A 12,624-nucleotide genomic window follows, 5' to 3' on the forward strand; every position below is an offset into this window, starting at 1 on the left:
ACTAGGTGGCGATATAGATATAACCAAATATTATCATATAGATGCCTTCAGGTCATGACTATTAACATACATGAGAAGTTTGGGATTTTTTGGAGCATGTACAGGGGAGTTATTAAACATTTTCTCCTTTGTGGCAAAGCAAATATGAAACGCAAAGTTTGAGGCCCCGCCCCCGTCATATAGTATTTCCGAGAAGACTTTTTCCCCAGTTGTTGTCCCACGTCTTGAGATGATACAGGCCAAGTTTGAACTCAATTGACTGTATCATCTAGGAAAAGGAGTCAAATGTATGACCCCTGTGAATGTGCAAAATTGGGCCAAAATTGGACATTCAAAAATTCATAGCTAACTTCCTGTACATTTTAGGATATGGCCGTAATGTACTTTTTTACTTTTTTAATTTTACTTTTTTTGTACGTCACGCGGTGCTACACATGCCTGCCAATTTTCGTAGCTGTAGGTGAAACGTGCCGGATTGGTTTTATTTTTGTCCTGTAGGGGGCGCTATGGAGCCATGTCATTATGACAACTTAGTAATATCAAATTTTTGTCCGTGCCCGAAGAGTGTGCAATATTTGGTGAGTTTTCGTTCATGTCTAGGCAGTCAAAAATGTGATCGTTTGCGAAGAAGAAAAAGAAGAACGAAAAACAATAGGGACCTTGTAGCGGTTGCTGTTCGGGCCCTAATTATTTTGTGACAATAATGTCCAACTCCAGTAACATTTCAACACTCACATAAAATGAGCACTCAAAAACTCCTCCCTTCGAAGCTCAGTCAAAACAGATGCACCCAGTAGACTGGTAAGTAAGTTCCGTGAGTTGCCTAAGAACAGAATCAGAATGTTTGGAAGTCATGGTTCATTCTGTACGTCTTTGCACGTTTTGCAAACTTGAATGAACCCTGATGGGGAAAAAAACACAACACTCGCGGGCCGCAGCGTTTACCCTCGCAAGCCGACGTTGTTTAGTGAGACACAGGCTTGAACATTAGCAGTTAGTAACAAAGGGCACGTTTCACATAAAGGCAAACTGGCGCTAATTTCTTTACTACCAGTACCTGAACGCTTGCATTGCTGGTGGCCTTTGCTGCTGTGTTGATCCCTCCGGACTCCGGAGCGCTCACAAACACGGCAGACAGTCATCGCATGCTGTGTGTGCAAATGCTCTTGCATCGTGGTAGCATTTCCTCACTTAGACGAAATATCCAATTTGCAAATATTGCAAGTTGCCCTGTTGTTAGCTTTTCTTGGAAGATGTCAACAAACTTTCGAGCGTGGCGCCATGTTTGTTGCTCGTCGCGCACGGAAATGGCGCGTGGGTGGTGACGTTATCGCCTCCACACGGAACCGATAAGGGAATTGTTAACAAAAATGGCAAACGATGCCAAGGATTTGAAACACTGGGAGCCGGTTCTCAACAAGAACGAGTTTTCGATTCCCATCCATAGTGGTGCATTGCTGGTAGGCCAGCTACCATATTTTCATTGAAAACTAATGAGATCCGATATAAGGACCTCTGATTTGGAACATTTCAAAAAGTTGGAAAGTTGATGGTTTTTATTTAATCTATTTTAAACATGCATAGCATGTAGTTTACTTCAGGATGCGTTCACACTGCAGCTCAATTCTCAATACTCAATTTTTTTCATGCAGTGTTAACGGTACAATTCCGATTTTTTCACACCCGACCTGGACCCCTTTCGTATGTGGATATAAATCGGATATGTATGCAATGCGTCTTCACTGTGAACGCTCATCCGCACGCATCCGATTCATACATCATCAAAAGCCTGATATGCGCTCTGTGCAGGCAGGTGACAGTGCTTGGAAAGGAGACTACTGACGCGTATGAACAGTCGAATGATTAAATTATTGATTTTTTTTATCAGATTAATCTCATCTTGGAATTTTGATTAGTCACAATTAATCGCTTAATAAAAAAGTATTTTTTTAATCAACATTTTTGTCCCGCCAAATTTGAAGAGCACTGTTTATCTGTTAATTCTTTTGACAATAAAATTTTATGAGGACGTCTTCAACATTTTTTTATCCACTGCACAAGCTCATCCGCCTCTTTTTCTAATCAGTTAATTACTTGCATGATTTAAAATGGAAAAAAATACCCAAATATTCTAAATGTGATACGCAAACATTTATTAAATGTTTTACTTAAATGCATGTATTTATGTTTATTGCTCAAACACAACCTGTGCTACCTTAAACATAGCCATCCGCTGTCACGCTAAAGGATAATCTATGGTCAAAATTAATAGTGCGATTAATCTGCGTTAATTCATGAATAATGCAACATTTTTTTGTGATTAATTAATCAGTTAACACTTTAACTTTGACAGCACTTGAATATATACAAAACTGTTTTGAGAAACAGTGTTAATTTTTTATTTGTCTTTAATTTAATCACACTTGAAACATGAAGCATAAAGTTGACATGTGTGGCGATAGTAGAAATTCAGCCCAGCAGACGGTTTATCACGAACAGCGATGACGCGGCATCATCTTCGGTAGACTTCTCAATTAAATGAGGAGGTCGAGGAGTGTCCCTCATTTCCCCCAAATATTTCTATTACCTCTTCCAACCTCGTTACTATGGTGACATGAGATGAAAAAAATGTATCCAATGGATTTCTGTTGCTATCTGTAAACAGCACATTCAAAACTGATGCACGAGAAAGCCGAGGAAAGCAGCCAACCAGGAGCAAGCGTGAAAACAGTCCACCAACCAGAAGCACAGGCATTCGCACAGCTGAATTTGCATAATGTATGCAGACAAGACACATTAATTGAACTCCTAACACGACCGCGAAACGAGTCCACGAGTCCACCAATCTGTAAGCGTGCGACAAATTTGCATATGACACTGATAAAAGTCGCTTACCTCAGTGGCTTGGTTGGCGGTAAAACGTTGCGAGTCAGGACAAAATTTACTTCCTTAAACACCGCAACGTGACGTCATTTTGGGTGTACGTCACTCGACGTGTGCTCTTTGCGCATGCGAGTCGCATCACAGGCGCATTGCGTTCACATTAGATGTCACATTTGTTTATGTAATGTAAACGGTACATAAAAAGATCAGATTTAACAAAAAATCCGAATTGGGCATTACGCCCTGCAGTGTGAACGTAGCCTAAGTTAAGCTTAGTTAAAGGGATACTTGACTCATTGAGCCATTTTCAACAGCAAAAAGTTAATATTTTGTCTAAAATTAATTTGGTAACTTACTTATTTTTTATGTACAATTAATACCTTTACACTTGTCGACTGGAGATGACATCACCTGTGCTGAGGAAACAGATAACGACCAATAACGGCACAGTTTGCTGACCAAACCCAGAAAACAGGTGAGCCATGATTGGTCGTTACCTACTTCCTCAGCACAGGTCAGGTCATCTTCAGTCAACAGCAAGTGGAAACATTTGTTTTTAAAGTTATTAACTCTTTGACTGCCAACCATTTTCAGAAAAGAGAACATGTGGGTCCCAGCTGATTTTGAGCATTTTGACTGATCTTTCAAGGTCCACAGAAAATGTTGTGTTTGGACTATGGAAACACAGGTACTACCAAATGAAAGATTGAACTCTCATCTTTCATCAACAAAAAAAAGTTTGCTTCTACCTTATTCAGTTATTCAGTAAACAACAATAGAAAATAGGTTAGTTTCACCCAAATGCTCTGTTTTGGACCAAAATACGGAGAAATCAAGCTTTTTGTGAAACAATATTATTTCATGCACTCTAGTGAATTTGAAACCTTTTTTTTCCATGAATGATGCCACAAACACCTAAACAGGTCTTTACTTCTGTAAAACACTACCACCAACAATGAAAAAGTGTTTTTTGATAACAAAATAAGTTTATTTACATTCAACAGTGTAACAATTTGACAAAACAATTTGGCAAACTATTTACAAATGTGTGCAACTGTGGTACTATTTACAATTGTGTGGATGTTTCAACTACACAGTTTTTCTTTTTTTGTGGTATATTGTGTAACACTCCCCTGTGTGCAAGGGGACGCAGCAGGATTTGCACCACAGATTAGTTTCACTGCGATTGCCCCTTCGCGTGCAGACCCTACACTTTCTTGCCAGGCTTTTTTTCCGGGGAGTAGCAGGTATATACTGCAGTGTGTGTTTGGCCATGTTGTCATCAAGTCTACTCTCAGGATCATGATACGGTGACCTGGTGTTACGTCTGGCTTCCTCATGTCCTTCAGTTCCTATACCGGGTGGTAAGAGTATGTTCTGATCCATCTTATCCACTCCATTCATGGTGGCATCGTAGTCCAGAACCAGTGTCTTCTCCGTGATCAGACTGTACCCACTCCTCTGATGAATATGCATTGGACTCAGGGTACTCTTCATCTAGAAACGAAAATCTAGCTAGAAACGGCCCTGCTAAGGCACCTAGCGTGATGGTTTGCCCCAGCGTAATGAGTATGTAACGTGAAATGTCTTTAAACAAACCGTCGTATGTTACATTGCTGAGAAACTTAATGTTTCTGACTGTAAACTGCTAGTTTTGTAATGCACATACGTAGCCCAAACATTGCCAACAAAACACAAATAGTGTTGTTCTGGCCACATAACACTCAGCGAATCAATTGCCAATGTGACATATATGCCGCAATTATATATAAAGTGCACCTGTCGTTTTGTCACTTAAGGATTAAAGCCGTTTAAACAATGCTTGCAAGCTTTAAGTTATGCAAACACTTTCAGCACTCTAATCTCTGCCATTCAAATGACGGCTATTTTGGTAGCCACGCTTTAAAAAAAAAAAAATTCACGCATGTTGCAAACATAATATGCACTTCGCTTATTATACACAGATCTTCTGTATTCGCGGGCTGGCCCCGTGCTTATCTATTACGGATAGTGAGGGTCGACTGCTATTTTACACAGTTTACTTTGCATAAACACACTGGCTATAGACAGCGCAGCAGGGAATGTGGCTAGCACTTGCTGAAAGAAGAAGGTTTGGGGATTTTGTTTTGTTAGTTCTGTTAATTTTTTCCTTTTGGACACATTGTTACAGGTTACATCGATCACATAATATCATCTGCAACATTAACATCCGAAAAAGAAGGGCTGACGGGTAGAAGCCATGGCTTATTAGTAACCCGTCTCCTATCTCAACTTGACATATTTACTGTGGAAAATTTTGGTTTCCTCTCAAATTACAAAAACGCAGACGCAAGGTCAAGTAAAGACTCTAAATTTTCCAATTATGAATCTGATTTTGGATGCCTGCATGTGCGCTGTGAATGACTGGTGACTGACTGGTAACTAGTGCAGGATGTACTCTGCCTTTTGCTCAATGTAAGCTGGGATACTTAGGCTCCACATTCACCGTGACCTTAAACAGGATGCGCTATAGACAAGGCATGAACATCTGGACGGATATCGCTAGCTTTGGGCCGAAACCTTGTGCCTCCAAAATAGTCACTTTTCAGGAGAGCCCCAAAACGGTTGTTCAACCATTAACATTGCATCAGCAAATAATAATAATAACAACACCCACACATGTGGACTGACCTATAGTATACATTTTTGAAAAAGTATTATGACCAAATTGTGACTTATGACGTTTTGGACTGACACCAGAGGTGATATATAAAATGACACCTTATTTTAATGAAATATAAACCCCCCAAATTTTAAAACTATACTCACCTTGGCTTCAAAATTATTCAAAATGTTAAGGAAATATGCCTTTATTTTTTTCTGTAGACTTGAAAACAAGGCAGCACGGTGGCTGACTGGTTAGCACGTCCGCCTCCCAGTGCTGAGGACGTGAGATCGAGTCCGGGCTTCGGCCTTCCTGGGTGGAGTTTGCATGTTCTCCCCGTGCTTGCGTGGGTTTTCACCGGGTACTCCGGTTTCCTCCCACATTCCAAAGACATGCATGGCAGGTTAATTGAACACTCCAAATTGTCCATAGGTGTGATTGTGAGTATGGTTGTTTGTCTCTGTGTGCCCTGTGATTGGCTGGCAACCAGTTCAGGGTGTACCCTGCCTACTGCCCGAAGCCTGCTGGGATAGGCTCCAGCACCCCCGCGACCCTTGTGAGGAAAAGCGGTCAAGAAAATGGATGGATGGATGGATGGACTTGAAAACATTTTTGCTTGGCATCAAAATATGACATAAGAGACCAAGACTTCAGCTTTTGTTTCTAGGTTTTTACATCTGGATCTACATGTGTATGTTGTCTCATAGCTGTATTTATATTTTAATGTCAAACTTAAACATTTTTAGTCTACAGCAAAAATGAAGGATTTGACCTGACGTTAGGAGGGTTCAATCAATCAATCTTTATTTGTGTAGCACTTTTCATACAAATTTTTTTAACTCAAAGTACTTTACATAGATTAAAAACAAATCCCTCAGCCCACCGACACCCACAATACCGACCCACAAAAAGAAAAAAGAAGAGACGTGCTTAAACAAACATTCAAAAACAAATTAAAACAATGTACGTACGGTATTTCATGTGATTTGCTTCATGTCCAAGTTTGTCGAGATTTCTAATAATTTGTTGTTTGTGTTAGGTCTTGACGGATTTTATTTTCCTACCCCTACTCTTCCACTGGCCAGAAACTTTGACTCGCTCTTCAAACAGTTAAATAGGTTTGCTTTCAGCTCATTGGAGAATTATGACATTTCTGCAGATATCCATACTGCGCTTCACAAATTTTATCAGGCAAGTATGTTTAAGACGTGAAGATTTTCTATTTTCTGTCTTGACATTTAGACACAGCATTATTTTGTATAATATGTTTCATTAGCAAATTATTTGTGGTTTGCTCCTTTCAGTATGAAGATGCAATCATGTCTGTTAAAGAAGATGGAAAACGAGGAATCTTTTACCTACCAGCTTCAAGTGTTTCTGTTGACTGTGTTGACCAGAGTCCTGCAGGTAGTTAATAATATTCACACAATGGGTATGATCACACTTGGCAGGCTTGGTTTGGTTAAAATACTGTAGTTAGCGCCTGTAGTGCTGTTTGTTTAATCAAGCGTGAACGTTATTATTCAAAGTGCACAAAAAGTAAACGGAAGGGGAAATGTTGGCATATTTTGGATCTATTCAGGTGAAATGTGAACACTACACGGACCAGTGTTGAAATTCCCTTTTTGGCTTTTTATCCACACAGTAAATTCTGTAGTGTAAAATTTGACTCTACTTAAGTAAATTTGGCTCTATTTAGATAGGGGCCAAAATAGACTCAGTTTTAGAGTAAACCAAGATTTACACTAGGAAGAGGGTAAAATAAAAAATTGAAAAAAATAACGGTTGAGGTACGAACTTATGACCTTCAGCTTGGGAGACAACCGCACTGTTATGGTTGTGCTTTCGTTGCGTTGTGTTTTTGTTTTATTCAGTCTCTGATTGAATAGAGGGGCGTGTCCTCCTGCGCCGCACCTGTTTCTCATTCAGAAATCAACACTTTATAAGGACTGGAACTGCCGACACTCCTCGTCGGAGTATTGATCTTGCTACGTCCTCGCCTAAGAGTTTTATTCTGACTTTGTGTTCCAAATTCCTATCCCTAGCTTCGTCTCTCTTGTTTCCAGTTTCTCACATTAGTCTTTTAACACGTAGTTTTATGTTGTTGTTTCCTCTGCTTATTTATTGCTTGAGTGCTTGTTAACCACGCGTTGTTTTTCCCACGTCGCTTTTAATTTATCCACTTTGTATAGCTAGTTTTGTATTTTGGTTTTTCTTATTCGCGTTGTGCGATTCTACAGCCCTGGGGTGTATTTTTGTTACATTTTTTCCAAGCGACTTTTGTTAACTGTTTTTCTCCTGGCTTTGTCTTGTAGAATTCCGTTGTGTACGATTAAATTTGTCACCCTTTGTGTCTCTGCGTTTGTGGGATACACTATCCGGTTATTCCGGAAATCATAGAATATTCCGACCACGGATCCCGCAGAACACAAAGAGGGCCGACACGCCCTGGCTAGTCAGGTGCGCCGGGTGAGCCAACAGGAGACCATCACCGAACTTCAGGGGGCTGTCACCATGTTGGGTCGTCGGCTGGAGGAGTTGCTTGCTCGGATGGAGCAAATGCCGGTAGGGAGCGGTTCCGAGCCGGGTGTATCTGCGGCGCACGTACCCCCGGTCCCGCCCGTTCCATTCGGGGAACCGGCCCTCTCACTTCCTGCACGCTACGGTGGTGAGCCCGGTGATTGTGGCCCCTTTTTACACCACTGCTCTATTATTTTTTACCAATAACCTGAGACATACCCTAGCGATAATGCTAAGGTTGCTTTTATTATGAGTCTCCTGACTGGCCGGGCAGCTACTTGGGCGATGGCGATTAGCAAGTCCCGGACGGATCTCCGGTTGTCCTGTTAGGGTTACGCCGTGTTTTCGACCACCCTGTTAAGAGACGGGAGGCAGGGAGTCGGCTGGTGGACTGTGTGCAAGGGAACGGCACCGTGGCTGATTATTCCATTTCTTTCCATATGCTGGCGGCGGAAAGTGGCTTTAACGAGCCATCTCTCTGTTGCCTTTTTCCCCGATGACTCAGTTCTAAAGTTAAGGATGAACTTTCTCTTCGTGATGACACGAACCGTTTGGAGGAACTTATTACACTTGCTATTCTCCTGGACATTCGTCTTCGAGAGAGGCGACGCAAACTCCTTTAATACTGTAGTGTATTTTTTTAAATTATGCAATATATTTCGTTTTTTTGGGGGGTCCATATCTTGGAAATGTTTTGTGTTGGTGGCTTTTCAACTGATTTATCATCACATTTGGGAACTCAACTATGTATTTAGAAAGGTTCAAGGCACTGATGCCTTTTTGGTGGGGCTACAGGAGGGCTACAAATATGGCTACAGGACAAAATGGCCAATTTGGTCCCCCTACTTCAGGATACTGGTTGGCCATGTGGACACATGATTATTAGAGTGACCTTTTTACCCCATAAAAAGTTGCCTTTGATCAACATTTGGGGCCAATAAAAACCTTGATTATCCAACTCCTTCACTATGAAATAAGCCTTTGCATATGGCAGTATTTTTGCCTTCACTATGAAATAAGCCTTTGCATATGATAGTATTTTTGGATAATTTCAGAAAAATCCTAAATCCGGAAAGTAGGTCAACTCTTGTTTTAACTGCCTATTCATGTTTCTGGTATAAAAAAAAAACTTAAAAAAAAAACCTCAATTGTTTTATTTCCTTGACAAACTATGGTACAACATTTGAGGGCGCTTTAGGCATTTATATAATGAGTGAAAAGCATTTTGATAGTAAAGATTAAAAGGTATATTCTATGGAGGATTTCATTTTGGTCAGCTACAACATTAAAGGTTTGGGGAGTCCAGTAAAAAGAAACTAACTAACTTAAAGCACTGAAGTGCTCAATTGCAATGTTACAAGCAACACACTTAAATGAAGCAGAACACCTGAAATTAAAAAGGAATTGGGTGGAACAAATATATTGTGCATCTTATGAGGGAGGAAGGAAAAGGCGGCTCGCTATTATAATAAATAAGAATGTTTTTTCTTTATTTTGAGAAAGTAGTGCAAGACAACAAAGGCAGGTACATCATGGTTGTAGGTACAATAGGGGTGAATAAGTTCACATTCTTGAATCTATGGCTACGTTCACACTGCAGGCAAATGCGACCCAGATCGGATTTTTTTACCCAAATGCAACCTGTATCTGACTTTTTTATGTAAGTCTGAACGGCTCAATTACGATTTTTTCATATCTGACCTGGGTATCATCACATTCGGGTCACTTTCATATGTGGTCCTAGACAGTGATGTGCAGTGAGCTCTAGGTTTGGGTAGGCAGGCAGTCGCAAATTAAGACGCACACACCTATCACAAATTTGTGTGTCGGCAGGCGAGTGTACAACGTATCCTAGGGTGACCATATTTTCATTTCCCAAAAAAGAGGACACTCAGCCTAACCTCGAGAAACTTGATACTCAGATACAAGATGCCATAATTTCAAACTATTTTAACATATGCCTCCTCTATGGGTAGAAAATAAAACAAAAAAAACATTACTCTCTTTTGAAGTCTTACATTTTTTGCTCCGCAATCATTTTTTTTTTTTTTTCTTGTTTACTTTGAGCGGGGTTCGAACCCATCGCCCCTGGTGCGGCAGCTCAACACTTGCCACTCAGCTAAAGTTCCGGGCCACCATCAGCCAGCCACAGTAAACGTTGCAGTGCACTCTGCCTCCCATTTGTCGCACAACGAAAACCTGACAATTTCAAACCCGCCCGGACACCTGGAAAGAATGTAATGAAGTGAATATCTCCCTGTAAAACAGCCTAATTCCTCACAAAATCAAGCTAGCAATAGAAACAGACAGTTAATCGTAACACATCCACAAAACCAATCTTTCCTTTTGCACCATTCTTTGTGAAAAGTATGAATAATTATTTGTCCCTAACTTTGCTGAAGATCCGAAAGATAAGGCAGTGGTCTCCTATCCTTTAAAATATGTCATTTTCCCTCAAAAGAAAGGCGTGAAAATAGTTTTATATTCTCCAGAGTGGTGTCATTTTACCGCTTTGCTGTGAACTACGTGTTTTGAATTCGCGAATGCACTGTGCGAACGTACATTTGCATAGGAATAATACAGCAAAGTAAAAAGGCTGCGTAACGATCTGCCTATTTGCGTAAAGGACTTTTCTACTGGCAAACTGACTACGCATGCGCGAACACACATCGCTACGCGGACAGGGTTGGGAAAAACACAGTAGCGGTGTGCCTTCAGGAGGATAATTTTTGCATTTTTGCCTGCAGGCCAGACGAAGTAATGAGTAATTTTTAATTGAGGTATGAAAATCACCAAATGTTGTCACTTTCAAACCTATAGGTAGTGTAGGCTTTCTGAAATGAAATAAATAATTAAAATAAATAGAAAAAGCCAAACGGTTTCAACTTTCATTTCAGCCTGGGGTAGGCAGTGTCGACCTTGCCTATCCTAACCGCACGTGACTGGTCCTAGATCGGATATGTATCCGAATTTTTGCAATGCAACCGCAGTCCGAACGGCCAGGTCGTATGTAACCGACCTTGACGTCATTAAAAGTCCAATATGCGCTCCGCGCGGGTGGGGGCATGCTTGATTTATGCTTGACGCATCTGCGAGGTCTGCACGGCCCGGGAGATGTACGTGAATCGGCAAAGTTGTTTCGAATAACAGTTGTGACTTTATATTTGACTCTAATTTAATCCCACTTGTAACATGAAGTATAAAGATGACATTTGTGGTGGTAATATTAGTAATTTAGCCATGAAGACGACTCATTTATTACGTGCGGCAATGACGTGATGTCATCGTTAGGGAGGGGGAAAAAAGGAGAGGTCTCCGTGAGATGACGCGCTCGAACCGGCTCGCTATGGAGGTAAATATGGTGCAAAAGTACAGTAACTTGTACCTGAAAAAAAAAAAAAAAGTTTTTGTTGTAGTACAAGTTAGAGTTTGAGTTAAGTTTGCTCTGCCAGGACATACAAATTCTGACCTCTATCTTAGCGGGTAGAATACAAATACACACTTAAAAATGTATTAATTCTGACCTAATGGGTTTCATCGCTGGCCGGCATGGAACTAGCAATGTTAGATGTGTGCCACAACCAGAAGGACTCCAGCAATGTTTCTCAGCCTTGACACTGATAAAGAGTTTGATAGACGAGACTGGGTATTTTTAGAGCAAACATTGGCTCATATTGGCTTTAATAATACATTTTTGAGTTGGATTAAAGTGTTTTATACAAACCCATGGTCGAGAGTTAGGGTTAATTGGCACTGTTCCGATTTCTTTGAAGTGGGTCGGGGATGAGGCAGGGGGATGCACTTTCATCAGTTTTGTTCGCGCTCAGCATTGAGCCTCTCGCACAAATGATTAGAAGCAACCCCCTTATACAAGGAGTAAGTGAAGAGGGTAGTCACCAACGTAAGACAGCCCTGTATGCAGACGATATAGATATATTGCTATTTATTGAAAACCCAGCACCTCTCGATTCCAGCTCTTGTACAAAATCTCAACGACTATGGTCTGGTGTCGGGTTATAAAGTCAATTTTAATAAATCAGAAGTGATGATGGTGTCAGGTACATGGCCTAGTCAACTTGATGACATTGTGTCTTTTTGGACCACTAATCAGAGTTTAAAATACCTAGGAGTTACTCTCACCACTCAGGTTCCAAAATTATGCAAGGCAAACTATAATAAAAATATTTGAGACGTTTAGAAGTGATTTGGCAAGATGGGCTGTGCTTCCACTGTCCTTTTTGGGTAGAATGGAGGCTGTTAGAATGAACCTGCTTTCCAAAATGTTGTTCCTCTTTAAATCCCTTCCAGCTGGAATTCCATTATTGACTTTCCATATGTTGGACAAGCTATTATCTAGATTTATATGGCAGAATAAAAGACCAAGGGTACGACTTAAAACCTTCACTCTTGGAAAAAATAAGGGTGGACTTGGACTCCCCGAAATGAGGTATTATTTTTGGGCATCACAGCTGGCAGCATTTGTAGCTTGGATTACCAATGACCAGGAGTCAGGCTGGGTAAACATAGAGCAGAATTCTCTGCCAGGTGTATCTCTATCAGTTCTAGTGTTATTGAAC

The 12,624-nt window shown here is 40.7% G+C and overlaps 1 protein-coding gene across 6 annotated transcripts in view; it reads left to right on the forward strand.

Moving 5' to 3' along the window:
* LOC144059033 (tectonic-1-like) overlaps positions 1-12,624 on the forward strand; it is a 52,231-nt gene that overhangs the window by 12,699 nt on the left and 26,908 nt on the right. For 5 of the 6 annotated variants that reach the window (XM_077577832.1, XM_077577830.1, XM_077577826.1 and 2 more), the window contains exons 4-5: positions 6,567-6,718; positions 6,832-6,934. The exons of the other annotated variant lie outside the window; for it this stretch is intronic. In XM_077577832.1, coding sequence (XP_077433958.1) covers positions 6,567-6,718; positions 6,832-6,934 — 255 coding nt within the window. The remainder of the gene's footprint in view (positions 1-6,566; positions 6,719-6,831; positions 6,935-12,624) is intronic. 6 annotated transcript variants of the gene reach the window in all.

This window comes from Vanacampus margaritifer, chromosome 10, assembly GCF_051991255.1.
Source record: "Vanacampus margaritifer isolate UIUO_Vmar chromosome 10, RoL_Vmar_1.0, whole genome shotgun sequence".
Taxonomy (NCBI): domain Eukaryota; kingdom Metazoa; phylum Chordata; class Actinopteri; order Syngnathiformes; family Syngnathidae; genus Vanacampus; species Vanacampus margaritifer.